Source organism: Aedes aegypti, chromosome 1 (assembly GCF_002204515.2).
Source record: "Aedes aegypti strain LVP_AGWG chromosome 1, AaegL5.0 Primary Assembly, whole genome shotgun sequence".
NCBI classification, from domain to species: Eukaryota; Metazoa; Arthropoda; class Insecta; order Diptera; family Culicidae; genus Aedes; species Aedes aegypti.
This window is the reverse complement of record NC_035107.1, coordinates 288,320,428-288,348,276: the sequence shown is the minus strand read 5'-3', so window position 1 is coordinate 288,348,276 and position 27,849 is coordinate 288,320,428. Positions and strand designations below refer to the sequence as shown.

Genomic DNA, 27,849 nt, shown 5'->3' with positions numbered 1-27,849 from the left:
GTGCATTCCAAATCAGACCGTCCTCTTTCATCTCGATAGCAGCCCTGAAACCGTTCGAAATTATAACAGTTTTCCCGTCATCTTGCAAACGTCAAAAAATTCGCCGCCCACTCACGGAGCGAAAAAAAGCAAACCGGGCGACCGAGCTGTCAAAAAACGTCCGCGGCCATCCTCATCGCCATCCATCAGCAAGCAAGCAGGAGGAAGGTGCAAAATCGGTGGCACATTTTCACGGAAAATCGGTACAAAGTTCGCCGGAAACGCGTCGCAAATATTCGCGTTCTATTCCCGGCAAGCCGTGGAAAGGTTTTCCGCAAGGAAGGATTCGATTCCGGTGCGCGAGTGAGTGAAATTCGGAAAGAATATTTTCCCTTCTGACGGGAGAAAGAAGCAAACGGAGGAAAGTGTGTCTCTTTTTCGGGAGAGTGCGCTTGTGTGTGTGAGCGTCGTCATCGTCGGAACAAAAATAGGCAGTTTTCGTTCCGGGGCGCTTTTCGGGGACCCGCAAATGATTGCCGCCTGGTCCACCTTCGTCGCTTGGTAGGTGGATTGTAAAATTGCCGAGTTCCCTCTCTGCCCTTCCGAAGCCAAGAGGAAGATTCTGATTGTTAAACGTTATTATTTTCTGGGGGATAATTATTGGTTTCGATTCGATTACTACGCCGGGTTTTGCAGCTTGTAGATTGCCGAACCGGAGAGCCCGAACGGATGTCCTACCCGAGTAGACCGCCGCCGGCCATCGTTCCGGCGGGGATGCCCTACGGGATGTCGCCCGCAATGATGCCTGTAAGTATAGATTTCAAGACCAACAACAATAGAAAAGACCTCAAGGGTGGCCAGGTTGTTTTTTGCGTTATAGGTAGGGCAAATGTACAATTAGTGTAGCACCTAAGGGAAAATATGCTATTTTAACGTATCAGTCTATAGAATTCCAATCCTTCAATAATTTGAAAGTGAACATTACGATTAATTCAAAATATCTCTGCCAAAATCTTTGCATCAATTGTAGTGCTACTACACCTTTCGAACCTACTACAAACAACGCGTTGGAATGAATTCATAAAAAGCTACAAAGTTAACTACAAACGTAATGGTAGTAAGCTTCAGAGTTTGCTACACAAGCTTTGAGATTGCGGAATCGAATAGTATAATTTATTTTTGAGTAAAAATAGTAGGAAAATGATGTGAGTTAAATATTTTGAAATGTATTTTGAGATTTTCTTCGGAGTTCTGAGGTCCAGAGATTCCGGTAAGTTTAGCGACCGTAGGTATTTATAATTTCCGTGTGAATTCAGGCATTACGATGTTTCCTAGGAATTCTAGGATGTCGGTGGGAGTTTAGGTATTGATAAAGTATTTTTGAATTTTACGTGCGAATTCTGACATCCATGATTCTCAGATTTCCTTTAGAATTTTGAAAACCCTGTAGGAATTTTGAGATTCCCATAGGCATTCTGAATTTGTTATATTTCTCGATTACTTTTTCAAATCGACGTAAGTAACTTCCATACGGTTTTGAGAAAATTAATTCAGAAGAATCACAACCTGTCTTCTAAAACTGTTTTAGAATGAATCACCTTTTTAACATTTTTTTTGACGTGTACATTGCCTGAATTTTGCATACAATGAGCTCGCGTTCAAAAACTATAGAGTTCCTATTATATCACACAAGAATTTTATGACAAAATGATAAACCGTTCAGTTACTTGCGACGTTTTTTTACCAGTGTAAAATTGACTCAAGAAGTGTTTTGTTTTGATTCGTGGTTAAGTCACTTTGGGCGCCAGCCTTCTGGGGGCGTCAAAATCCGTAATGCACTTGACATAATTTTGAAAAAGACATTCAATAAGGACGCCAATTAGAAAAATATACACATAACAGTGAAAATTATGAAATCTTGATTATTCCATACCAATATTCATAATTTGAAAATTCCTGAGAGACGTTCTCAAAATTATCAACATAGTTTTGTTGAACATTTTATAAAGATTACTTTACAATTATTCTACTGCAAAATTTAGCATACGAATATATTGAGTAGCATTCTTTTCCAAACCTCTAATAGGTGTTATAACTGTTTTACACATAATTTTAATTTGACATTTGATTTGAGAATCAACATTAGAAGGAACAAGGTTTTTATTCATTGGGTTTATTTTACGAGCCCTACCGCAGTGATGAACTAGTCAAACAAGTTTAAAACCACTATAATAAAGGAGACAAAAATGATCAGCACTGAAAAAACGCTTCCTCTTTCACGTATTTTGTACTATTTAACAGGCAAACTCGTGTTTCTGTTAAACTTAAAGAAAAGTCGTTGCGTTTCAGCGAAGTCCGTCAAACACAACTTTACTGAACATTGGCTGGAATTCAACAAAATTCCTATTAATATATTTGAGTACAAATCTCATTGAATTCTGGAAGAGAATTCTTGACACAAATTCATCCGAAACGGTTGTTACAGGATGCGCAGCAAGGTTCCACAGAATTATTGACAATATTCTTACACAAGCCAACATAAGTTAACTTGTAAATATTTGGCATTTTTTTTTCTCTTTGTATTGAAAGGCTTTGCATGAAAAATTTCCTGATACGACTGGGAGATAAACTTTTACTTGAATTTTAAGCACAGTCAGTTTGAAACAGACGACGAAGAGAAAAAAGCTGCTGAAAATACAACCCCTAGTTATCACAGGATATCCTGGACATATCTATGAACATTAACAACATAATGCTTAATTCATTTTGACAGAGTACTTAATGAACAGAATACTAACCTGAGCACTTCTGATGAATTTAAGGCCATTTTCATAGACTCTCACCCGATTTTCTAGCGAAGTCCAAGAAAAAAATTACAAGATACTGAGAAGAATCTTGAGCAGGATGTTTTGCACTAACTAAAAAATATTTGACTTACTTGACTAGTCTTACAAAACTTATTTACAGATTTACAGAACCATAACTATTCAAAAATTAAAAAAAAATGTCAATTTGTTTTAAAAACATGGTAGAAATAGTTGAAATTCTGAATTTTTCTGAGATAGATATTTTATTTTTGCTAATAATTTCTTTAAAAGATCATCTATTGATTTCGACTGTTAGTTGGACAAATAATCAAGGAATAAAAAAAAAACTATGAAGCATCTCTTTAGGAATACCTGGAACATTTGCTGCATTTGCTGAATTTCACTAAATTTTCAAATGAAAATACTTATCTAATGCATCCGGTGGTTTATGCAGGTTTGTTTGTAACAAATTTTGTCATTTTTCATTGTTTTATTTGTACTCAACGTAATTCTCAAACAGTCCTTCTAAACACAATTTTATGGTATTCGCATAAGTTAACATTTAACTGTTGTATTCAATTTTTTATGGCCGCTTTCCTAAGGGAATCAGGTGCCCGGAAGCCTTCCGGAACCTGGCCAATATGATCATAAACAATTGATATAGTCTTCAACATACTTGACTCGTAAAATCTTGAAGATTGTCGCAAGCCCTGTTTCATGCCACTTCCCCAGGGGAACCAAGTGTCCGGAAGTCTACCGAAATGCAGCCAAAGTGGCCAGAAATGTCCTAAGTGGTTTGAAGTGACCTCGTTTTGATAAATCGTGAAAAATGACATGTCGAAGTCCAGTTTTTTTAAGCATTTTGTAAGTGGATGACTCCGAAACCATGTGGCCAATATCATCTTATGTATGACATATGGAAACTAGAGTGGTGACCGGTTCCATTAGTAATATTTTTTTTTTTTTTTGAAAAATCGCTTCGGAAACAACGGAGATGTGATTTTTTAAGTCGTTTTACAAATGCTCAAAACGTATCAAGAGAGGATAAGGATTTTTGGGGTTTTTAGCTTTGGCATCATACTCTGCACGATTTATGTGACAAGTTGATATTGGAGTCGGTAAAGAATTTCAAATGTAAGCCTATTTTAATTTTTGTAATGCTTGAAAGCTTGTTTCGTGAAAAGAAAAACAAAGGTAAGTTTTGTTTTTTCATTGACTAGGGGGCGCTCAAATGGGGGTTTGCCAAGAGCGCCATGAGACAACGCTATGGCTCTGATCTTGATACGGTACTTTTGCAAGAATCTATGAGATTTGGGTGGGATTTCTGCGTATTCTGGTGTGAGTCTTTGAAATTCTGATGACAATCTTTAGAATTCTTGTAAAGACCTTTGAGATTCAGTTGATTTCCAGTAGTATTTCTGGGGTTTACTTTTACTGGACTCACAAGAATTTTAACGAAGGTTCCTACCAGAGAAGAGAATTTTGATTCTATAAATCCCAAGGATACCACCAGGAACTCCACCGGAATAACTAGAATATAACAGAAATACTTGGAATTTCAGGAATTCAACATGCTGTTAGGAAAACGCACAGGGTGCCTAAAAATTCTGCCGCAATTTCACCAGAATCCCAGTGGTGGTCTGGTGCTAGGAATTATGTGATTTCTAGTTTGATTCCTATAATCTCAAGATCTCTTCATAGGGCACAGATACGCTAAAATTCCAAAATTCATTAACAACTGGCGTTGGCGAAGACCAAAAACCACCCAGAAAAATCTTTGTTTTAAAATCATACATAATATGAAGAGAATGCCAAATGTATCGCAAAATTACAATCTTGTTAAATTACAGCATCTTCATGAATTTGTGCAAATTGTCGGAATGGAATTATGCGAATCATAGAGGAAATGGGTACCGAAAATCGTATAATTGAGGTTCTTTGAACAAGGTCGTGTATACTTTTTAGTATTGACTCCCACCAATTATAAGCAGTATTCTGAAAATGTTTTTGTCCTAAACTCAAGGAAAAAATATAGAAAAAGTGTTTGAAAAAATACTTAAATTTTCACTTGCCTAGAAGGTGAAAATGTTGTCATTTTGAATAATAAATTGAAAAACTATCAGTTTGATTGAAGTTTAAAAAAAAAAACTTACCTTACTTTAATAACTACCACTCGTTAAGCAGTCCCGATGAACAATAACATGTAAAAGCTATGTTCAAATCAGTAGATAACATTATGCTTACATTTTTTTATCGTTACTTCTTACATCATGGGACAGCAATTGCATTTCTGTGGTATACAATTTCTACCGCTTGTAATTTGTGTTCAAAAACTGTTGTAGGACGAACTTTTATTTTTGAATTGGATTTATATTTTGGGTGTTACTTGGGGCATGAAATAGCATGTTTCCGAAAAATTGATAGTCTAAGACGTACTCATCTATTTTGTCACTCAAGTTCGTCATTCAGAATAAATTCGCAGTATTTTAGGACAACATACACTCCTGATAGAATTTTTGTGTCATCCACTAAGATAAAAAAATGTATGCTCGTGTTTTCGTGGAGTTGCGATTTCCATTACGTAGGTCTTTTTTATGTTATATTTTCAAAGAAACTTAAATTTAAAAAAAAAACCTCCCGTAAATTGGAATGATGTAATCACAAAAATGACTTGATAAAAATATTTTCTATGCTTTGATAACGCATAATCCAAAATAAGGCTTCAATATACAAGATTTTATATTTAGTTAAATCCTCTAATGAAAACTATTTTCAATCCTACTGCAATTTCAATTTTTAACCCCTCTACCGGCAGCTTCATTTTTTTTACCACAAAAAAAAAAATCAAACAGCGATAATTTTTTTGTTTTTCGATATTTTCGTACCATTTTTCCACAAAACTTCAAAAAACTCTTCTATTTTTAGAATCTGTATCAGTATTGATCATTGGTCATATGGTTTTGAAGATATTCCTTGGGGGACCGACATTCCCCATATAGGATTTCTTTGACCGTCATTTTGTTTTTAGTCAATATATCAAAAAACTAAAATGTGGGCTACACAATGTCAGGTTATAAGGAGCTTCTCTAAAAAATCATAGAAATCGGTTGAGTTGTCTCCCAGAAATCTGAAAATTACAAAATGAAGTTTTTTGAAGTTTTCGAGATCTTTATACGGCCTTCCTTAGCCGAGTGGTTAGAGTCCACGGCTACAAAGCAAAGCCATGCTGAAGGTGTCTGGGTTCGATTCCCACTCGGTCTAGGATCTCTTCGTAAAATAAATTTCCTTGACTTCCCTAGGCATAGAGTATAATCGTAGCTGCCACACGATATACAAATGCAAAAATGGCAACTTTGGCAAAGAAAGCTCTCAGTTAATAACTGTGGAAGTGCTCATAAGAACACCACACTGAGCAGCAGGCTCTGCCCCAGTGAGGACGTTAATGCCAAGAAGAAGAAGAAGAAGATACGGCCTGATTAGCACCAGAAACAAAAATGTTCATTACTCAAAACGGTTGCACCAATTTGCTTAATTTTTTCACAACAAGCTCTCATTGAAGTGTTGTTTCGAACAGGAGAAAAAATCTGTAGACTGAGATATTTTTGTAATTTATGGCAAAATGTCGGCCCCCCCAAGAAATATCTGTATATCTCTGGAATCAGATGCCCAATGATTAATAGCAACACAGATTCTTAAAAAAGAAGATTTTTTTGAGGGCTTGAAAAACAAAAAAGTTATCGCTGTTTGAATATTTCTTCATGGTTAAAAACTGAAGCTGCCGCTAGAGGGGTTAATATCAGGAAACAAAAATAAAAAAAATCTTCTTCAAACATTTCTTGACGTCTCCGTTTAACGGTTTGTGGTCGTTCTCCAATATCATTCGAATAAGAATGATTTATATGCAATTGACTTTTAAAAAGTGGATCATTTGAACAATCAAAAATGCCTTAGATCGATTAACGGTAATAATAATATGGTAAAGCCTGCTATTTTTGTTTAACTGAAGAAAAATGCATTTGAAATTTCAATTTCTACCGGCAGCTTCATTTTATCACCACAAACAATATTCAAACAGCAATAACTTTTTTGCTTTTTTTATACATATATTTGCACCATTCTCTCTCAGTAGGTCAAAGTTGGTCAACTCAAACCATTCCGTGGAAAGCTAGACAAGTACTGCAAATTCCAATACTCAATCTGCTGGATCATACTGCTGGAAGGAGTTTCTTTATTTCCCGCGGGTTTCGCGTAAGTGTCTCTGCTTACGGGTCCGCCACCCCCCTTTTGGCCCTTCATACAGCGGTATGTTGAATTCAGGTTGGTAATGAAATTTGACCTTACTGTTGAGTGGAACCACAAGCAGAGCAAGACTCAAGCAAGGATGGTGCCTACCTACATACATACATACTTGCACCATTCTCTCTCAAGCCCTATAAAACTTCTATTTTTAGAGTCTGCGTCAATATTGATCATTGGTCATATGGATTTGACGATATTCCAATGTTCCTTGGGGGACCGATATTCCCCATACAAAAATTGTTTGGCCGCCATTTTGTTTTTGGTCAATTTATCAAAAAACTAAACTGTGGGCTATACAATGACAAGTTATGAGGAGCTTTTCTGAAAAAAACATACAGTTGTCTTCAAGAAATCTGAATACTGTAATACTAAACGGTGCTTTTTGAAGTTTTAAACATCTTCAGATTGGATACACATAAATGTTCATTACACCAATGAAATTTCGCGGTTGGCCAATTTAGGAGACCTAAAAATTTGCGGTACTTTAGTTCTGACTAGAATTTTAATGGAAATGAAGACTTTCAATGCAAATACGCTTAATTAAATGCAAAATAGGAAATGGAACTGAAACAATAGTTTTTATATATGATCTTCAATATGCAAAATTAACACAGTGATTTTTGAACAATTTATAAGTTTTTACGGTTGACGCACAAATCTGCTAGTTTTGGCCACGCCTGATTTTCACGAACAACGGCATTTTTGCGACTTTCTTAACTTTCGAATTGTCTTGTTTTTGTTCTTCATTTGTCCCGTTTTGATTTCTTTACCTTATGGTCAGCCTATCGAAGGTTTACGCATGAGCTTGGAATGTACATTCATGTATTCACTAAAATATACAAGTTATTTTCACTTACCCCATCTTCCCACTTGCCCCGCGGTACCTTAATTATGTTTCTGCTTACTATGATATAGGCTAGGGACACTTGTTCCCTCAACTTATATAAACATACATTACGTTTGTTGTGCAATAAAATTCAACTTGAAAACTAATAACATCTTGGAATTGTGATATCTTTCTGACGAAAAAAAAAATTTATAAATAATTTCTTCGTTTGGTTTCAATGAAAATAGTAAAGCAAGTTGGATCAAGTCTGCATAATTAAAAAAAAAACTTTATTTTCTTGAAACATTAGTCATGCTCACAGTTTACTGATAAATTTCATTTAAGATTTGAATAAAAACAAACAGAATTTATATTACATTTTCTTTAGCCATAACGAGTGAGAGAAAACAACATTTTCTTTTGCAAAAAATAAGAAGATGATTGTTTTTGAGCATCCTGCTAAGGATTTAGTACGAATCCCGCTCAGTATTTTATAATGATCTTGCGAAAGAGTTGTGTTCAAAATTATGTCAGAATTTATTCAAGGAATCGTTGAAAATGCATCTCTAAATTTTGTATTAATTGCATGCCAAAGATGTTTGGGAATCATGTTCAGCGTTGTCTGAGAATCCTGCGTAACATTTTGTGAAAATCCAAGCGTAGGTTCATCTAAGAATAGTTTCTAGGATATTATCAGAATGTCCATACCTGTTATGTAATCAGTGAGGTAATTAGTATTTAATGGACGGCCCATTAATTACGTAAGGATTTATGGGAAAGGGAGGGGGGGATTTGGTTTGAGATTGCTTATGCGCCATACAAATAATTTTTAATTTTCATACAAAAAATCTTACTATGGGGGGAGGGAGGTCTGAAAACGGCCAAAATTGTCTTACGCCCCTTAGGGGAAATGAACAAATCTGGACTAACATTTGAAAAAGGGCCCAAGAGGTCTTGAGCCTTTATTTTAGAAACGCTGCTATAGGGCCCTTTTTAGTCCGCCCACGCAAACTAACACCACTATCAGAAAGATTGGTGTTAGCTCTTCCAGATAGTGGTATTGGTGAGCGTGATCGAGTTGAATTGTGCTCAACAGCGTATTGCAAAGCCAATGTTTACCAATGTCGATGTTAACAATGATTCTGAAGATTTCTGGTATCTAAAATCAGCAAGTTTTGAACTTTGGATTACTCAGAATTCCGCATACTTTCGAACATACGGCTTATGTTTGAAATTACTGATTGGAACATCTATAGTTCATTGATTCAAGCCTTTGAATAGGCAGGTAGGCCGAAAAATCCATAGGAATACCAAGAAATCGGTAGGCCTGGCCTCCTTTGTTATGAATAAGATTTCTCTGTGATCAATTTTACTGAAGTGATTCCTCTTACAGCCCACAATCATCCCGGCCGGAATGCCTCCTTCGCTGAGTCAGCCACCGCCGGGAGGCCGTTCCGGTTTTCGAGGACCGCCGCCCACGATTGGATCCCGACCGCAGATGTACAACAACTCCAACAATCACCACCACCACGACAAACGCAGCCGGGAAGATCGGGGAGGAGGAGGAGGAGGGGGAGGCGTTCAGGTTCCGAACGCGGCCCCCACCATGGATGGACCGGTCATTACCGTATTCATCGGGAACATCAGCGATCGGGCGCCGGATCCGATGATCAAGAAGATCCTTGCCTCCTGCGGCACGGTCATCAATTGGAAGCGGGTGTCCACGTTTGGATTCTGCGAGTATGAGTAAGTAGGCGGGTTTTGGTCAGTAGGGTGCGGCTTAAGTTCTCAAAACTCAAATTTCGTGAACTCTGACGAATAAAAATAAACTAAGGTTTTAATTTCGGATAAAAAGGCAAAAAGTAAAATCAATAAATAATACAATATTTTGAAGAAAACTACCTACTTTAAACGTATAATAGCTAAAAGGGTTACAAAAATTGGATGTTCTACAATGAAGAGGATGGTTCTGAAGGATTCAAAATTAATTGAAAATAATAAATTTAGCATGAACTTCACTATAGGTCAAATTTTATAACTTGAAATATTATATTTAGGTCGCTTGTGCCACCTCTAAATCTTAATTTCTTTGGCTCGAACTTTGAGATTTCTCGCGTAGCTGTTCAAAATGATCTATCTAACATTAAGAGCCTCTCTTTGTTTGCTTCCTTAATGATTCTTTAATCAATAAGTGAGCAACATTAACTTCTTCGGTTGCGTTTTTTTTTATAAAGCACTTGCCAAGGACATTGTCTTTCGATCTATAGTGAAAAGCTTTCCAAAAGCGTTAGTAATTCACTGTTATTATATAAAGAGCGCGAGAGAGTAGAGAATCTTTCATTGTCACATATGTTCCTTTAGAAAAATTACAAGAGGTTTATCTTTTTATGTGATTTGAATTTCGAAGAGTACACTAACTTTAGGATTCGAGAATTTATGAAAATTAAGGCGCACCTTAATTGATCAGGAATTGTATCAAATTGGAATTAATCGACTTAATTATTGCAGCGGTGCCGTGGCCGGAGCTCGTGCAGTTCGTTTGCTGCATGATCTGGAGATAGATGGTAAGAAGCTGGTAGCCAAGGTGGACGCCAAGAACAAAGCCCTGCTGGACAACTACAAGGAGGAAAGCAACGGTGCCGTCAGTGAGCAGTCCGAGAAACGAGGGGACGACGATTCGATCGATTTGATCACTCGGATTCTAGATGAGTTCAGGGACGATCTGATGGGCCCCGAACCGGCAGATGACTACGGCGTTCCTAAGAAGGAGAAGAAACAGTTGCAGTCGGCGGACATTGAAGAAGGCAAGCGGGACATAATCAGCAAAGAGATTGGTAAGTTCCGCAAGTACACCGAGGAGGAAGAGATTAAAAAAGAGAAGGAAAAGGAGCGCAAAAAGGCTCGCGAAGAGAAGAAGTCTGATGGAGACAAGCGGAGATCGGCCTCGCCCAAGAAGGAAAAGGAGAAAAAGTCCCGACGGAGGAGTCGGTCACGTTCGAGGGATCGTGAGCGCGAACGGGAACGGGAGCGTGAGCGAGAAAGAGAACGCGAGCGGGAACGGGAACGCGAACGTGAAAACCGCGAGCGGATAGAGCGCGAAAATCGCGAACGAGAAGCTAGGGACCGCGAGCGGGAGCGAGAACGTGACCGGGAGCGGGAGCGCGAGAGAGAACTGATGAGTCGCAACCCGCGGGACATCCAGAAGGAGAAAGAAATGGAAGAGGAAGCGAGAGATCGGCGGAAGGCGGAGAAGAAAGCCAAGGAGAAGGAAGCCGCCTACCAGGAACGGTTGCGGAACTGGGAAGCCCGCGAAAGGCGGAAGGCCAAGGACTACGAGAAGGATCGGGAGAAGGAACGCTGCAGGGAGGAAGAGCGGGAGAAGGAGGCGAAGAGGTTGAAGGAATTCCTGGAGGATTATGACGACGAACGGGACGATCCGAAGTACTACAAGTAAGTGCAAAGGGGCAAGGGGTAAGCTGAAGATTGTTCAATCCGGGGTGGGTTGGTAGCAGGCCTCTTTTTAGATACTTGGTAACTATTTTAATGCAAGGTTATAAAAAGTGTTTATTTTTAATGGAAGATACCTAAATTATTGTTTTTACCCAAAAGGGTCCAAAAGGGAAACTTTTTCATAAATGGAGGAAGAGCCTTAGGGATTTTCTAAACTTCTTCTTATATTGTTTCAAGAAGGACTTCAACCCGTATGTTTAGGAATACATTCAGAGATTTCTCCAAGAACCCCTCAAGAAATTTTTCTAATTATTTAGAAGTACTTGTTATTGACAAATTTCAAACAATTCGCCCGTGAAAAAAACCCATGCCGGAGTGAATCATGGAAGTGCCAAAGTAGTTCTTTTATTCTACCTGCTGGAAATCCTCCAGTGATTTCTTGAGGGATAGTTGTATAGAAATGTGTGCTGAATTTGCTCAAGGAAATCCTTCCGACAGTTCCAACGCAGATTACTTCAGTAATCTCCACAGGGAATACTCTGGAAATTCTTCCAAGATTTTCTACAAAAGTTTATCTGAGAATTCCAACTACCGATATTTCCAGTTGTCACTTTCGACTATCATCCAGTTATTCCAAAAAAAAAAAACAACTATTGTAGGAAAATATGCTAAGGTTGAAGAAAATAGTTATATTCCCTTCAAGAGTTCCTAGGCAGTTTTTCAAAGGGATTCCTTGAAGAACTCGTCCACGGATTCTCCCAGGAGTTGGCCCAAGAATCTTGGTGCAAAATGTTGGTGGCTCCAGAGATACCTTTAGAAACTATTACGCGATTATTCCACAGGTTCTTCAGGAATTTATTATCAGATTGCTCGAGGAATCCCTCCAGAAATGTGATTTCTAATGATTCCTCCATCGATCTCCCAAAAATTGTTGCAGCGCTATTTCAAGCTCTACAGATATATTTTTTTTTTCAGGAAATCCTTGAGTACTCCAAAGCTATTCGGCATAAAGTCGTTTGGCATAAAGGTCATTTCGCGTAATGGTCATTTGACATGATGGACGTTTGGCATAAAACAAAGGAAATAGAAAAATGCTTAAAGGAAAAGCTTGTATTCAAAAAAAAAAAAAAGGGAAAATCATCGATGAAAATGTTAACATTTATAGTGCCAACGTAGTGTATACGCAGGAAAGAAAGGAAAATTGTCAATGGAAATGTTGATAGTCAGTTTAGCAACGTAACTAGAAAGAATAGCCTATGATAAAAAGAAGGGAAAATGGCAAATGAAAATGTTCATTGGTGCGAATAAACCATCAAATTGCGGTATTAGAAAAGTGAGTAGTATCCACAACAACTTTTTCTCAATTCAGTTTTGAATGATTATGCCAAACGTCCATTATGCCAAAAGACTTTAATGCCAAACGACCGAATGTCTTCATAAAAGAAGGAAGAGGGAAGAGCATTAGGGATTCTCTAAACTTCCTCTTCTTTTATTGTTTTAAGTGGGCTTCGTGGCCGTGCGGTTAGTGTTACCAAGCATTTAGCCGCATCGACTCAAGGAGTGTGGGTTCGATTCCCGCTTCAGTTCGGAAAACTTTTCGTCAGATATGTGTTTCGAGTGTACCACTGGGCGTTGCATGCTAGTCCGTTGTTTAGTGTGGTGCTTCCTTCAAAGGACACATCGTCCACTGGAAGCATTAAGGTGTCTTTTAAAGAGGGACTTCAACCCCTATGGATTCTTTTAAGCTTTGTTCAAGAATACATACAGACATTCCTCCAAGAATCCCTCCAGATATTACTCTAAAAAATTATACTGCAGGTCTCCCAGAAATACGTCCTGGAATTCGTCCAATAATTTCATGAGAGATAGTTGTAGATATTTTGCAGAATTTTCTTGAAGAAATCCTTCCGAAAGATCCAAGGCTACAATAATTACCGTAGAGAACACTCTGAAAATTCTTCCAGGATTTTATTCAGAAGTTTTTCTAAGAATTGCACTACGGATATCTCCAGTTCTTGCTCTTGACTATCATCCAATGATTCCGGATTCCAAGGATTCTCCCAGGAGTTGATCCATGTATTTTGGAGCAAATTTCTAGAAACTCTAGAGAAACCTTCTAGAGGCTCCAGATAAGGTTCTTCGGGAATTTCTTCTCAGATTGGTCAAGAAAAAGCTTCTTCTGGCATACTTTCAGACTCCTCCAGAAATTCCTATAGTTATTCCTCTACTGATCTCCCAAAAATTCTAGCAGCTTTTTTTTAAGGGAGAGCAATTTTTCCAGGAAATCCTTAAGTACTCAAACGCTACTAGCTACCTCTAGTAATTTCCACAGGAATAAATCTGAAAATTTTCGCAGAGTCTATCCCAGAATTTTTCAACATATTTTTTTTTTTTGAAAAATTTATAGGAGGTCTTCCACAGGTTCCTACAGAAGTTTTTTTTCATGAAAAATCTCAAAAGTATCTTCCAGAGATTTTAAAGAAATTCGTTTAGGATTTTTTCCCGGAAGACCCACAAAAATCTTACAGATCATTTTGCAATTATTCCTCCACGCAATTTTTTCCTTACATAATTCATCCACCTCTACTTCCAGGAGTTTTTCCAGAGATTGTTCGAAGAAATCTTTAAAGAACTCTTCCAGGAATTCCTCAATAGATTCGACCTGGATTTCCTTATGAAGTTTCTCCAAAAAAGTCTTGTTTTCTTATTGAAATTTGTTTGATGTTTTTCAATGAATTTCTGCAAGAAATTATCGAGAGACTTGTTTTTTTTCATAGCAATTTATCTAGAAAATCAATCCTACAAGACTTCTTCGTGCGTTGTGGAAGTTTATCAGAATTACTTTAGAACTTAAACACGTTTCATCAGATGTTAGTTATGATTTCCATCAGAAATACCTCCCGAATTTTTTCAACACTTTTTCCAAAAAAAATCAGAATAAAGTGAGACATTTTTCTAAAGACCCTGCATAAATTCTTGGAAAAAAAATGTAAACTTTACAAGTTCTAACGCCTATTGTTTCTGCAAGCTTTTTTTCAGCCATTTTTATATGAAATCATTGAAGAATTCATCCACAGTTTCTTTCAGGAATTGCCTGAAAAATTTCTTCAGGGATTATTCCGGAAAATCTAGTAAGAATTCTTCCAAGAATTTCTCGTTCCGTTGGTTTGTTTAACGAAGCTTCAACTGCAAAGCAGTCAATCGACTCCATGCAGTAATTTAGAAAGACGTTTTTATAGGTATTTGTTTAGCATTTCGCGTAGGGATTACTTCTGACATTGTTTTAAGTATTTCTTGAGTATTTTTTGCTAGCAAAATCTCAAAAGTTTATTTAAGGTTTAAAACCAGCAAATACTTCAGTAATAGTATCATTCCAAACATTACATTCATTTCTTATATTTAGACGTTTCTTTTGTTTCCACAACATATTACATTTCATTTGCCGTAGCAGTTGTTCCCCGGCCATTCCTTCTTCAATTTCTTTAGAGATTCCGCCCTATGTTTTTGGGGAACTTCTTCAGAAAATCCTGCAGGATATTATCCAGCGAAATCGATTTATTATTATTATTTTTTTAATTCCTCCGAGACTTCTTCAAGAGTCCATGAGTTCTTTCAAATATCTCTACAGGAGTTCATTATAAATTTCGACAGATGTTTCATGAGAGATTGTTTTAGGATTTCCTCCAGAACCCATCTATGAAAAAAATCCCGGATATTTTTTTAAACACTTGTAAAATTTTTCTAAGAATTTCTGTAGGATCCTTACAGAAATTACTGGTGGAGACGAACCAGCCAAGGGCTGAAAGTCTCTCTAATAAAGAAAATTCAATTACTGGTTGAAATCATAAAGAAATCTTGAACAACAATTTTGGAAGAAATCCAAAGAAATACCTGGAGGCTGACGGCACTCTTGAATAAATTACTGTTTTATTGGTTGGAGGTGTCCTTAAACCACCAATGGTGCTCATCCTGCGGCCCGCGGGATCATGTAGCCCTCTAGTCTAAGCCCAAAAATGCGAAACGCGAACAATTTTGAGTAAATGAAAAAAAAAAATCAATTTTTGAAATCCTTTTTAAAATTTTTGATTCACATTACATTCAACTCAGCATGAGAGTTCATTGTTGTACTGAAACATTATTCTTTTTTGTGCTTCGGAAAGCCCAAGCAAGACGGTTCGTTTTCGAGACGCCGAAAAGTTTCGCGGTTCGCGTTGTGCGAGTGCGAAAAGATATTCGTGTTCACTCGACGATGGATTACCAACTGGTGAGCCCGTTTCATACTTATAATACCACATTTATTTCATGACAACGTTACTTTTTTGTTATTTTCAAAGAACCTATGTACAGTTCGTCACTACAAGTGTCAGCATTATTCCTGTTTTATATAATTTAAGCATACATATATTTATCCCTTTTCGTCATTACTAAAATACATCTTTTAAATGGTTTGACATTATATATGTTGACGCATTTTTTAAATCTTCTACCAAAAAAGTTTTCATCTCGAGACAAAAATGCAAAACTAGTTTCAAGTAAGAGTCGTATATTTTCTCCTTATCCATGGATCGCATCACCGTCCAACGGTTACTCAGATCTTTCCCTCCCTCACTAGTAAACACCCTTCCCGTGGTGATTGTGGAGATGCAGAGGTATTCTCGGACTCTAGAAGCATCAATTATTCCTTTCCCATCCCAAGTGACTGTAAGGACTTGGCCGGTGCCGTTATTGATCTGTAATACGAGAGCTGCTAAAATGTGCCCTTTCAAGAATAAGATTTTTAATCAAGAAGAAATCTTTGTGGAAATCGGTGCTGGGTCATTAGGCCAAATAGTACGTTAGGACGAATGGATCATTAGATCAAGGTAATTAAAATACAAGAAAGAATAGCAATTAATAAAAGAAGGAAAAAAATCTGTTTATTTTTAATTTTTTGAGAGTTTTGGCCTTCGAACATCGGCCTAATAATCCAATGGACCTAACATACCTTGGCCCGAAGTACTTCGGCCTTATGATCGGACGCCATTGAAATTACTGAATGGTTCAATTGAGAAATCACTGGAGTAATCTTAGAGAACATTTAGAAAAGTTTCTCGAGAAGTACCTTTAAAAATACTAGATGAAACCCTGCAATAATTCCTAGATAAATGTATTAAGGAATTCATAGATTTTCAGGTGGAATTTGGATGGGTTACTAGATAAACCATTGTAGAAATCCTGTAGAAAATTTCTTGTAAATGACATCATATTTATTTTTTAAGCTTTGAAATTGTATAAAAAAAATCAAATATTTCGAGCTGTTTTCCATTGTCCATTGTCTTTGAAAAATCTGGAATGTCTTTCGCACGTCTCAAATATCTTCCAATGGAAGACATGTTTTCCATTCTGGCATTTCTTAATTTAACGATTTTTTTTTTACGTTCTTTTCCAGGGGCCGCGAGCTGCAACGGCGTTTGGCTGAACGCGTGCGGGAAGCCGATCAGGACTCAAAGGATCGCAACAAAGAGCAGGAGGAGTTGGACGAACTGAAGAACAAAATCTTCTCCGGGGAGTACGACAATCCGACGCTAGAGTTTGAAAAGGTAACATCTCCCTCTGAATTCATTCAATGACAATATCTCTTATCTAACCAACGATTTTCCTCACAGGCCAAGAAACAACGCGAGGACCTGTACCGACCGAAGATCCTAATCGACGTCAACCTGGAGCAATCGCAACAGCGGGAACGTGAGCTGGAGCGCGAACGGCAACGGGAACTCGAGCGACAGCGGGACAAAGAGCGAATCCGTGCCAACAAGGAACGCTACGTTCTAGCTCAGGCATCCCGCGAACTGGCCGCCATCGATGCGGAACCCATCGAGTCCGATTCCAGCGGCCACGAAGACAATGCCGCGTTTGCATCTCCCGAACCGGGCGCACTTAATAACCATCATGTCCACCATGGGCACCACCCGCAGCATGCCGGATCGGAGACGCGGGATTCGTTCGGGTTCGGTTCCGCCGGACCGATGGGAATGGGCGGCGAAGACGAAAGCTCACGGCACTCGATGCGGTCCAATTCGATGCACAGCCCCGAGGCGAACAGCAACAGCGGAATGAACTCGCTGCTGGAGAAACACCAACCCATTGCCCCCACGATATCCCTCAGCTTGAACGCAAACGCCAAGAAGAAGAAGCTGGAGGTGAAGGATGTGTTCAACAGCTTGGAGGAAGACGGCGAGGAGTCCAACGGGCCGAAGAAGCGGAAGCTGGTTCCTTTGGGTAAGTTTTTTGATTATTCAACTGAAGATAGTGCTGGTAGCAGGTCTCTTTATAGAGACTTGGTCTCTTCTTTCAGACATGAGGTCTCTAAAGTTCCTATTCCTAAGACACTCAGTTGCTACCAGGCCATCGTTCAACATAAAGTTAACAATGCTCAAACTTTAACCGTTTTTCTAATTTCAGACGACGAAGGCAAACTGCAGAACTCGGTTCCGCAGCCGGTGCCGGCGCCGACCGTTCAGCACACTTCCTCCAAGAGCTCTTCCAAGAGTAAGAACGTCGCTGCGGTGGCCGGTGAGGAAGGAGCCGCCGCCGGCGGTGGCAGCAGCCGGTCAGGTCGCGACGGTATCAAATCCCAGGAGGAGAAACGACGACACATCAAGAGTATTATCGACAAGATACCGACCGAGAAGGCGGACCTGTTCAACTATCCCCTGGACTGGAACGAGATCGATAGCACCATCGAGAAGAAGATCCGACCGTGGATCAACAAGAAGATCATCGAGTACATCGGCGAACCAGAGCCGACGCTGGTGGACTTTATCTGCTCGAAGGTGCTCGCCGGTAGCACACCGCAGGGCATCCTGGATGACGTTCAGATGGTAGGTAGATGTATTATGAGTAATCGAAGGTTTGCAGGTGTCTTTTTAAAATACATAGTTAGGGGAAAGTGGGGCACTTTGACCACCTTAAGGAAAAGTCGATAAAAGTGCTGAAAATATTATAAATTTTTCGAATGTTTGCATGATTTCCAACAATTTTTAGATGAATATACTAGATCCGCATGATTTCCTTTGTCTTATAAAGTCCACGGATGAATGATTGATTTTCCAAAATTTGTCATTTTTCGAGTCGATTTTTTACTGATGGGGTGATATGAGCACCCCATTTTTGATTGCAAAATAATCTCATATAATCTAAAAATTCAATTATGTTGTTACTACACTTGAAAATTATAAGTATTTATAAACACTCCGTGCAAGAAGATATAATTTTTTAACACCATTCTAACAGTCAAACATCATCATTCTAAAATGATGAAATTTAAAAGAGTCATTCGGGGCAATATGGGCAGTTTTTTCGAACATAATTTATTTATTTTTCTTTGAGTTTTGAACCCTGACTTATAACATGCCTATTGCATCATTTCCTCAACAGCTTTGGGGTTGCATGTTATCTCAGATGCAATTTTAAGAATTTATGCAGTTTTCAAGGGGTGCTCATTCCACCTCATTGGTCAAACCGCCCCGACTACCCCTACAACTTTCATGCATGCTTCTGAAAAGTACATACATGCATGTCTCTGAGAAGTATATTTTTAATGTAAGTTCTTAAATAAGTTTCTTCACGCACTTTTTGAAATTTGACGATTGAATTGTCATTCTGATATTTGACAGACAAAAAGCCTCCAATAGGATTTATAACAACGGGCTGAAGACGCAGCAAAGACATCAGTTGAAAATTCAAGCTTTTACTGTATACACTCCCGTACATAAGTTTGGGTTCACCCCTAAAAAACATACAAAAGTGGGATTACACGTCCAATCGAAACTCTTTAAGCCGCATTCGAAAGGCAAAGAGTTATTCCAAAAACATTTTTTGAATTTTGTATACTAAATTTTTACTTAAAGTTATGAAATTTTTTGCCGCCAAGTGGCTCGGGGAAACCTTGCATAAGAGACATTTCGGTTTTCACACCAAACCATATCATGCGACGGCTCATTCTTCATGTCGTGTCGTAAAAAGTGGATATTTGAGTACAGTGGTCACTTTTGGGCCACCGGATGTCTCCAAGGGAACCTGTGATTGCAAAATTGGAATTGAACTCCAATACATATCGTGCGATTACTCATTCTTCAGACTGAAAATGGATGTTTAACTAAAATGGCAATTTGTAAGGCCATCGGAAGTTTCCGGAGGAACCTGTCATTTGGACATTTCTTATACCAAAGCATATCATGCAACAGTTTATTCTTCCTGTATGTAGCCTCACCGGGGGCGACCACCGGATGTCCTTAAGGGTACCTGAGATTGGAAAAAATATGTTTCCACGCCAACATATTTTGTGCAATTACTGTAAACTTTGTGAATATTGACAATAATGACTAGATTGGGGCAATTATCTTTATTGAGTCTTCGTTGAGTCAATTTTCTTATAGGGTTGAAATACCAGAATATTTTATATTAATTAACTTTTTAAACGTTACCGTAGAAACAAACCAAGAATAATATCGAAATGGATACTCAATGCTGATCGAGTTACACCAAGAAAGTATAGATGTAATTTGAACTAGAGATGGGCAAAAAGATTCGGAGACATTCAAAAGATTCGAATCACTCAAAACGGTGATCATCAGGCCTGTTTTTTCAACTATTTTCATTTATGATAATGCATAGTTCTCGTAATAATTTAGTTTCATGTTCTTAAAAACTTGGCATCAGAACAGCTTCCCGAAGAAAAAAATTGGGGAGCTTATCAGATTCAAGACATCACGTGTGTTCCTTTCTCGGCTTTATTATAACGTTTGACGCGTGCTTTGCTTTACGCGTCACGCCATACATGTAAACACAGTTTGCTGCAGCTCCGAACTCACAGCCAAACAACTAAGTTTTTTGACAACATGTGAAAGAATGGTGCAAAAATACCGAGAAATAAAAAAGTTACCGCGATTTGAACTTTTTTCTTGCGGTATAAAATAAAGCTGCCGGTAGAGAGGTTAAGTGTGCGGACACTATTCTGTCGCTACTCTCAAAAATTTCATGGATGAAAATGGAAAAATCCCTTTTGTAATCAGGATGGAATTTCGTTAACAATTCAATGGAAGAGTCGTTATTAACCCTTTAGTCATCGCGCGGTTTGCAACCGTCAGAACCACCTCGCTGATGCTGTGTACGATAAGCGAGGTTTTTTCACCACTGTTGTACAAAATACAACAGCGCGACCACTGAAGTGTTAAGAATCCTGGTGCAAATCCTAGAGGATACAACAATTCAGATGTTATTGTGCCACAAACTCTGCAGTCATTCCTGCGCAGATTCCTCGAGGTAGAGCTTCAGGATTTTTTTCAATGCTACGATAGACGATTCAACCCCGTTACCTCGAATTCCAATACACCAGATGCCACTACCCTAAACGTTCCATTACCCCGAAATCCATACTCCAGAATGCTATTTCCCCGAGTAAACAATTATCTGCATGTCCCATGGTATTGGAATTCGGGGTTATGGGTCATTCTGGGTGATGGCATTCGGGGTAATGGGGTAGAGTCTCATGGACAAATCAGGAGATCGCTTTTGAAGTTCTTTCAACAAGTTGCCCACTGATTCATACAGGAATTCCTCAAGCGGATTCTCTAAGAATTTATTGTGTAGTTCTTCAACAATTATCTCTAGGAATATAGCATATAGTATATAATTTCCGGAAATCACGTTGTGCTTGGTAACTCCGAAACGCGTTGAAGAAACAGAATTATGAAGCTATTCCAATCGCTGAACTTGTATGAAAACATACGATGCCACATCCTTGGAGATCCAGAAAAACAATCATATACTGTGGTGATCAACTAGCTGTCCGATACACGCGTAGATTGTAGCTCAGCTCAGAGGGTTGTGGGTTCGAATCCCACCAGTCGAGGATCTTTTCGGGTTTGAAATTTTCCCGACTTCCCTGGGCATAGAGTATCTTCGTACCTGCCACACGATATACGAATGCATGAATGGTAGATTGGCAAAGAAAGCTCTCAGTTAATAACTGTGGAAATGCTCATAAGAACACTGAGCTGAGAAGCAGGCTCTGTCCCAGTTGGGACGTAACGCCAGAAAGAAGAGCTCTACCATTTTATCCATTTGACTTCGCTTTGGTAGGATTTCAATCCCGGTTGAGCCCCCAGATGAAACGTTTCGTGTACGTCGTGAAAACAAAGTTATATTTATTCCGACTTAATTATAAATTGTAACAAGAGAGTTATAACAAAATAGGCGACCGATCACGACACGGTTCAATCCAACACTGTCTGCTCTCGACGTCTCTTTGCTTGTTTGAGTTGATTGTTCGGTACTCAACTTGGACCGTTACTATTTATAATATTTTTCATATGCATTACTACGAAAAATTTCTTCAAGCGTTTCCTCAGAATTTTCTCCAGAGATTCTTCAAATGTTTCTTCCAGTGAATTGTCCATTCGGTTCCTACAGAAACTCGGTCAGAGAAACCTCAAAGAAATCTAACGAGAAGTCTTCCAGGATTTCCTATGCAAATTTTAAGTAATTCTAGATTATTCCACAAGTGGGTTTATTCTACGACTGGCGTGAGGTGAGAATTGTCGGTCTCGTATAGCGAAGTGACAATTCTCGACTCGCGAAAGATGACTCTCCATTTGATTCACACAGCGAGTCACTTCACTCGAGTCGAGAATAGTCACCTAGCTATACGAGACCGACAATCCTCACCTCACGCCACCGTAGAATAAACCAGAGGGGGACTCGTAACCTCACTTTCTACCTGTTCTACGTTACTAGAAATTGATATTTTGACAAATTTACTATCTAATTCAAAAGATAAATGATTGAAATCTACTATTCGGACTATTCACTACTAATTAGATACGCATTTGTTGTGCAAATCCAAACAAAAAAATAAATCTATACGTGGTACAGGTAGGTTTGAGGTTAGGGAATCGCCACTGGAATAAATCCAAAGGTTTCCTTCCATAAGTCTCCCTATAATTGCTCAAGCAAATCTTCCAACAACCGTGCTAATTCTGCGCGGCGTTTGAGTCGAGGCAAGTCGATCTTGCCTCGAATGACGTGAAACGACTATTGTTAATCAAATGGGAGCGCGTCGACTATTGTCACCTCATTCGACTCGTCTCACCTCACACGCCGCACAGAATAAGCACTTTATTTTAAGAAATCTTCCAGGAACCATTCCTGGAATTTTCAATCAATTTCTTTAGTAACTACTTCAGAAAATCTTCCAGTGATTCTTACAGAAATTCCCCAAGGATGTCTCAATACCGTTTTGATTCAAATTCCGGTCACTACTTTGTATGGGAAACATTTCACAAGAAATGTTTGTCGTTTGAAAGTTCCCACTTTCAAGGCTTGGTTTAATAAGCATTTTGCATAGATATCTTAAACAATTTAGAATGTTCAACTGCATTAGGGTTTATTCACAAATTTCCTAACGCTGAAATGGCCATTTTTGAAACCCACCCAACTGGAGCAGAGCCTGCTTATCAGATTAGCTCTCAGTTATTAACTGTGGAACTGCACAGTTATTTACCCCTATTTTTTTCACATTCGAATTCTCTTTCGATCGAAAATTGTTTTGCATTTCCGTTAACGCCAGCAAAATCAAGTGGGCCATGGATTCGATCGAACGTTGGATCAAGCCTGGTTTGCTACTGAAAATCGCTAAAGAAATTTTTCGCCGATTTCTGGCAGAATTTTTCTACCGCGACTCCCATTTGAATTGACATTTCTTTTCAACTGCGTACTGCGATCAGAAAAAAGCGCATTCTTGATCGATTCCTTGCAGAAATTTCCCATGCATCAAGATAGGCCGAGAAATTACTTGTCAGCAGCGAATCAGGCTTCAACGAGAACTGATAACTGAGAGCTTTTTTTTGTCAAATGATCGTTTTTATCGTGTATATTTTTATTTTGTATATCGTATATCCACCATAATCTATGCCCTGGAAAACAGTGGATGAAATTATCGCAAAAATGAGACGAAATTAGGCACAGCAACCCGACAATTCGTTGCCGCCTTTGTCTGCGAGAAACAGATTTCGTGAACTACTATAACTGAATTGCTGACGATAAGTCAAGATCGATCCAGATCATTTTTCCTGATCCAACTTAATCGGCACTAAACTTATCGCGATAATTATCAGATGATAACTAATAAAAATTGTTGCCACCGCCGGGATTCAAACCCATGTTCATGGCTGAAAACATTGTCACGGTGCGTGCACCATAACCACACGACCACGCTAGCTGAACGAAAGGGAAGAGAAATTTGGTATATAAAAGCAACATGTGGAAGCGAAGGACACTCAAAATGGCGGAATAAAATGCAGAAAAGGCAGAAGCCAACTTATCGTTCGTGGTGATACAGTGCTGTTCTGAATAATAGCAGCGCATGTCGATTTTCATACAAAATGCTCAACTTTGACATGCTGTAGTTTTGTTCCCTTACAAGCAATCGAGCTGAAATTTTCTCCACAGAACTACAAATATGATCGATTTTGTAACTACAGAATTTCAGTTTTTTCTGAGTCCCTGCCGAAAAATGAGACACTAGGTGAAATTTTTCGAAAAAATAGCAGTTTTTCATTTTAAATTTTTTCTTCTACAAATATTTTAAACATTTTCGATTTAGGTGTAGGTTTGATAAGTAGGAGGAGATTGTTCCAATGGTAAGTGATATACAATTTAAAACTATAATGTCAATCCGAAATTCAAATTTTTAAAACTGCTATTTTTTCGAACAATTTCACCTAGTATCTCACTTTCCGGCAGGGGCTTAGAAAATTTTGAAATTTTGTGTTTACAAAATTGGGCATATTTGTAGTTCTGTGGAGAAAATTTCAACTCGATTGCTTGAAAGGAAACAAAACTACAGCATGTCAAAGTTGAGCATTTTGTATGAAAATCGACATGCGCTGCTATTATTCAGAACAGCACTGTAATTGGGTTCTTTCTACGAGTAGCATGAGGTGACACAATTATCGGTGTCGTATAGCGAGGTGACAATTCTCGACTCGAGTGAAGTGACTCGCCGTGCAAATCAAATATGACGGTGATTATCACACATCTCTTTCCTCCGAAAAATAAGCTTGGGACGACCCTCAGCTTGGTCTTGAGGAATCTCCAAGAACGCATTGGAAAAATGTCATGTGCCTGATCAAAGATTTTCTAATGAAGTTCCCTATTCCGATCTCATAATAAAATAAGGGACAAGGATATCCATTATTGATCCTGAGTAGCGTCTATTGATTCTCTGTATAAGTACAACTGTTTTTGCAATAACGGAGTAACAACTGCGGGCGACTAATCATGCTCTCCCAATAGCGCCGGTGTAGTGCATGGGTGGGTTTGAACAAGCTCCACAGTAGCGATGTGAAAAGGTGTTGTTTAAGAAAGCAGTTACGCCATTCTGTAATGTATTTGCTAATATGGCCATTATTAAAGAAAAGTATACGGTTTTCAGGTATCGATCTTTTTATTAGCCTTTTATAATAGATTATTAATATATGAAAGAATCTAGGAGGGAAAAGGTCCATTCTATTTGATATTAAAATTTGAAAGTTATAGATATCTTTTCCTTGGGTGATTCACCTTGCCCATTCTTACTCTACACTTTATCCAGTATTATCAAATAAAAAAGTATTATGACGAATTCGAACTTTGAGAGAGGTGACAAACTCGTTCCTTTGTACAGTTTATCTAACCTTGATATCAGATGCTCAAACAAGACTAACACCTCCTCATTTGCTCATCTTCTCCGCAGGTTCTCGACGAGGAAGCCGAAGTGTTCGTGGTCAAAATGTGGCGCCTGCTGATCTACGAAGTCGAGGCCAAGAAGGTCGGCCTCACGAAGTAAGGAACCGGGCCAAAAGCATTCGGCGTTCCGCTTCTCCACCCCCAGGTATATTCCCGTGTTTTGTTGCACCTTGTTTCTATGAGGGCATTGAAAGTACGCGCGAGTTCGTTAGGTTTTTTTTGTTTCTTTCGTGTCGAATGAGACACGAGTTTTGTTTTACCCTACTTCATCGAATCCATGCTACGAACAGTTCGTAGAATTTTTCTGAGCTCTCATTTTCACTCTCAGTAGGATGTAAATTAAACAAACAAAAAACAGATATGGAATTTATAATATTAACCTATTATATGTATGCAGAATGCAATTGACGTATTATTATTAAGATTTTGAATCGGAAAGGGAAGTTGTTGGTGGTGGTTGGTCCCTAGTGATAAATCCTACCTCCGTTCTGGTCACGATCTTCAGATTATCGTGATTCGTCAACATTCGTATTGATAAAGTGGGAGGACAGAAGTAAAATTTGAAAGAAACGAATGCCAGAACAGGTATCCACCGGCGACGCCAAACGGACCAACGTAATGTGGTGTAATTTGGAATTTGTGGATTGAATACTGACACCTATATTTTTTTTTGCCAAGCATCAATATGGATGACTCTCGAGGATTGCTTAACGTAAAAGGGGTTATGACAAGGTTGTGGATTTACTGGGTAAATCCATCACATTGGGGTTATGACTTTGTGTCTAGTCAGGAATAGGGTCTGATTGGTATGGTAGAATGCAATAGAGTTCGGAATTGATAGACAGACTTTGAGGAAAGAAGTTTTCAACGTAAGGCAGCAGCACCTTGGAACTTGGAGGGCGCATATCTGGAGAGTTGGGCAGCTGTTCATGCTGGGTTACATTATGTAGAAAGTTGAATCTGTTTTGCCGCGCACAAATTATGGGAAGTATTTGAAAATGGCTTCTTGTTTAGATTGTGTAACGCAAGAGAGCATTTTTAGCTCTGCGTTATATTAGGAGGTTATTATAGTGCAGGGTCTACTGATGACTGTGTATGTATTTTAAGGGTGATTGAATGAAAGTTTTGTTGAGGGTAGTTATTGTTGAATTTTAGCATTTCGTAATTGTTTTGAAATGTTTGTCGTACAATTAGAAAGAATTTTGGGGTATTTGTTTGGTTATTATTTGCGCTTTTGCACTTGTAAATATTTTATTTAATAGAGATACTTTGTGTTAGGGAAGTGTAGGAGGATAAATTATAATTTATTAGAATTTTCTGATAGAGGCAGAGTTCACATGTTACTTAGGTATTGGAAAGCAAATGAGAACCACATTAAATAATAGATAAACACTAATGCTACATATTTTTATATTTTCATTTCATCGCGGTCCTCATTGCCCGAGCGGAGACGATAAAACTCGAGTTGGATATAATCGACGCAACTACGATACGGAAAAGAAACAGATGAGAAACTATCGATACATTTATTTAACTATAAAAACCACGTTTTAACGTAATAACTTTATTTATTTCTTCTCGTTTCAGCAATCCAACAGCCAAACCATCTCTACTATCTTTTTCATTTCCTCTTCGTTACATTTATAGTCCCTCTGATACTGAATCGAATGACGCATTCCGCTTTTTATCAGCGCTGTCTTTGCTGTACGTTGAGCATGGTGTCGGAGGTGGTGTGCTGTGTAAAACATCTGATGTGCTACACGGCACGCTACTTCCGGCATTTTGTTGGCGCGCGGGATGGGCAGTGCTGGTGATGATGTGGAGGGCGCTATTCGGTTTAGTGCCAGAGGGACTATATCTATTTAATGTATCTGAAACTTGTGGGACCGCTTTAAATACCGGCGCCTGCTTGTGGAAGATCCCGGTGTGCTAAACGGTATAGGACATGTTAACGGGGGAGGCTTGGTAGGTCCTCACCTAGCCCGTGTCTAGATAGGCGGACGGATGTCTGCCAGGGTGTGGATCGAGCAATTACAATTACAATTACAATTACAATTTTGAATCGGAAAGGGAAGTTGTTATTTGAAGCAGGACTACCGTGAAAGGGCTCTAGTTTTACCTTTGTAAAAGACTTGTGTGTGTGTTTTATCTTTTGAAGCAACTCCCATAATCAGCATACACCTATAATATGAGCTATCCGCAGATAATCCACTTTACTCTTGCACCCCAGTCAGTAGATTTACCCAAGTAAATTTCACATACGCAGGCATCGATGAACGAACGCGAGCTGAGAAACGGTTAACGTCCGCCGTGGCCGTGTGCTGCTTCCTTTGGACCCCATCCAAATCGTGAGAATCACCCACTCTGACGAACGACGGCCATTTCGCACATCTTGAAACTCTGATTGATATGTGAGTAGAAATCAGCTAACTAATCTTAAAGCAAAACTACATTGAAGGATGAATCAAATTATACACACACAAATGAGAATATTAAGATAACGAGATACTGGAAAGGAACTAGATATGGCTTGCCAAACCAAAATGAGAGGCAAGTGAGCATGTAGGAAGAATATCGAAAAATAAACTAAATCATGCAACAGTTTCAAATAAGAAGACGCTGGCTTCTTTCGGGCCTTTGTATGATTCGAAAGAAAGCAGCCGAATTCCTCTTCTTGATGCTGTGAACGATTTCCTGAATACTTTCAAACCAATCAAAAAA

At 38.6% G+C, this 27,849-nt stretch overlaps 1 protein-coding gene across 1 annotated transcript; it reads left to right on the top strand.

Annotated features, from left to right (window-relative positions):
- The first annotated feature begins 156 nt into the window (after positions 1–156).
- On the top strand, positions 157–27,849 carry LOC5565605 (RNA-binding protein 25). The gene is made up of 9 exons (XM_021838104.1): positions 157–540; positions 676–786; positions 9,305–9,657; positions 10,420–11,361; positions 16,790–16,940; positions 17,007–17,619; positions 17,803–18,221; positions 25,136–25,273; positions 27,395–27,849. Exons 2-8 carry the CDS (start codon positions 709–711, stop codon positions 25,226–25,228), a joined length of 2,649 nt encoding a protein of 882 aa, XP_021693796.1. The 5' UTR covers positions 157–540; positions 676–708; the 3' UTR covers positions 25,229–25,273; positions 27,395–27,849.

Excerpts from the sequence above, each read along its gene's own strand:
- LOC5565605 (XM_021838104.1), top strand. The coding sequence starts at position 709 with ATGTCCTACCCGAGTAGACCGCCGCCGGCCATCGTTCCGGCGGGGATG. Across the intron at positions 9,658-10,419 it reads TTTGGATTCTGCGAGTATGA|CGGTGCCGTGGCCGGAGCTC; the intron begins GTAAGTAGGCGG and ends TAATTATTGCAG. Across the intron at positions 17,620-17,802 it reads GCGGAAGCTGGTTCCTTTGG|ACGACGAAGGCAAACTGCAG; the intron begins GTAAGTTTTTTG and ends TTCTAATTTCAG.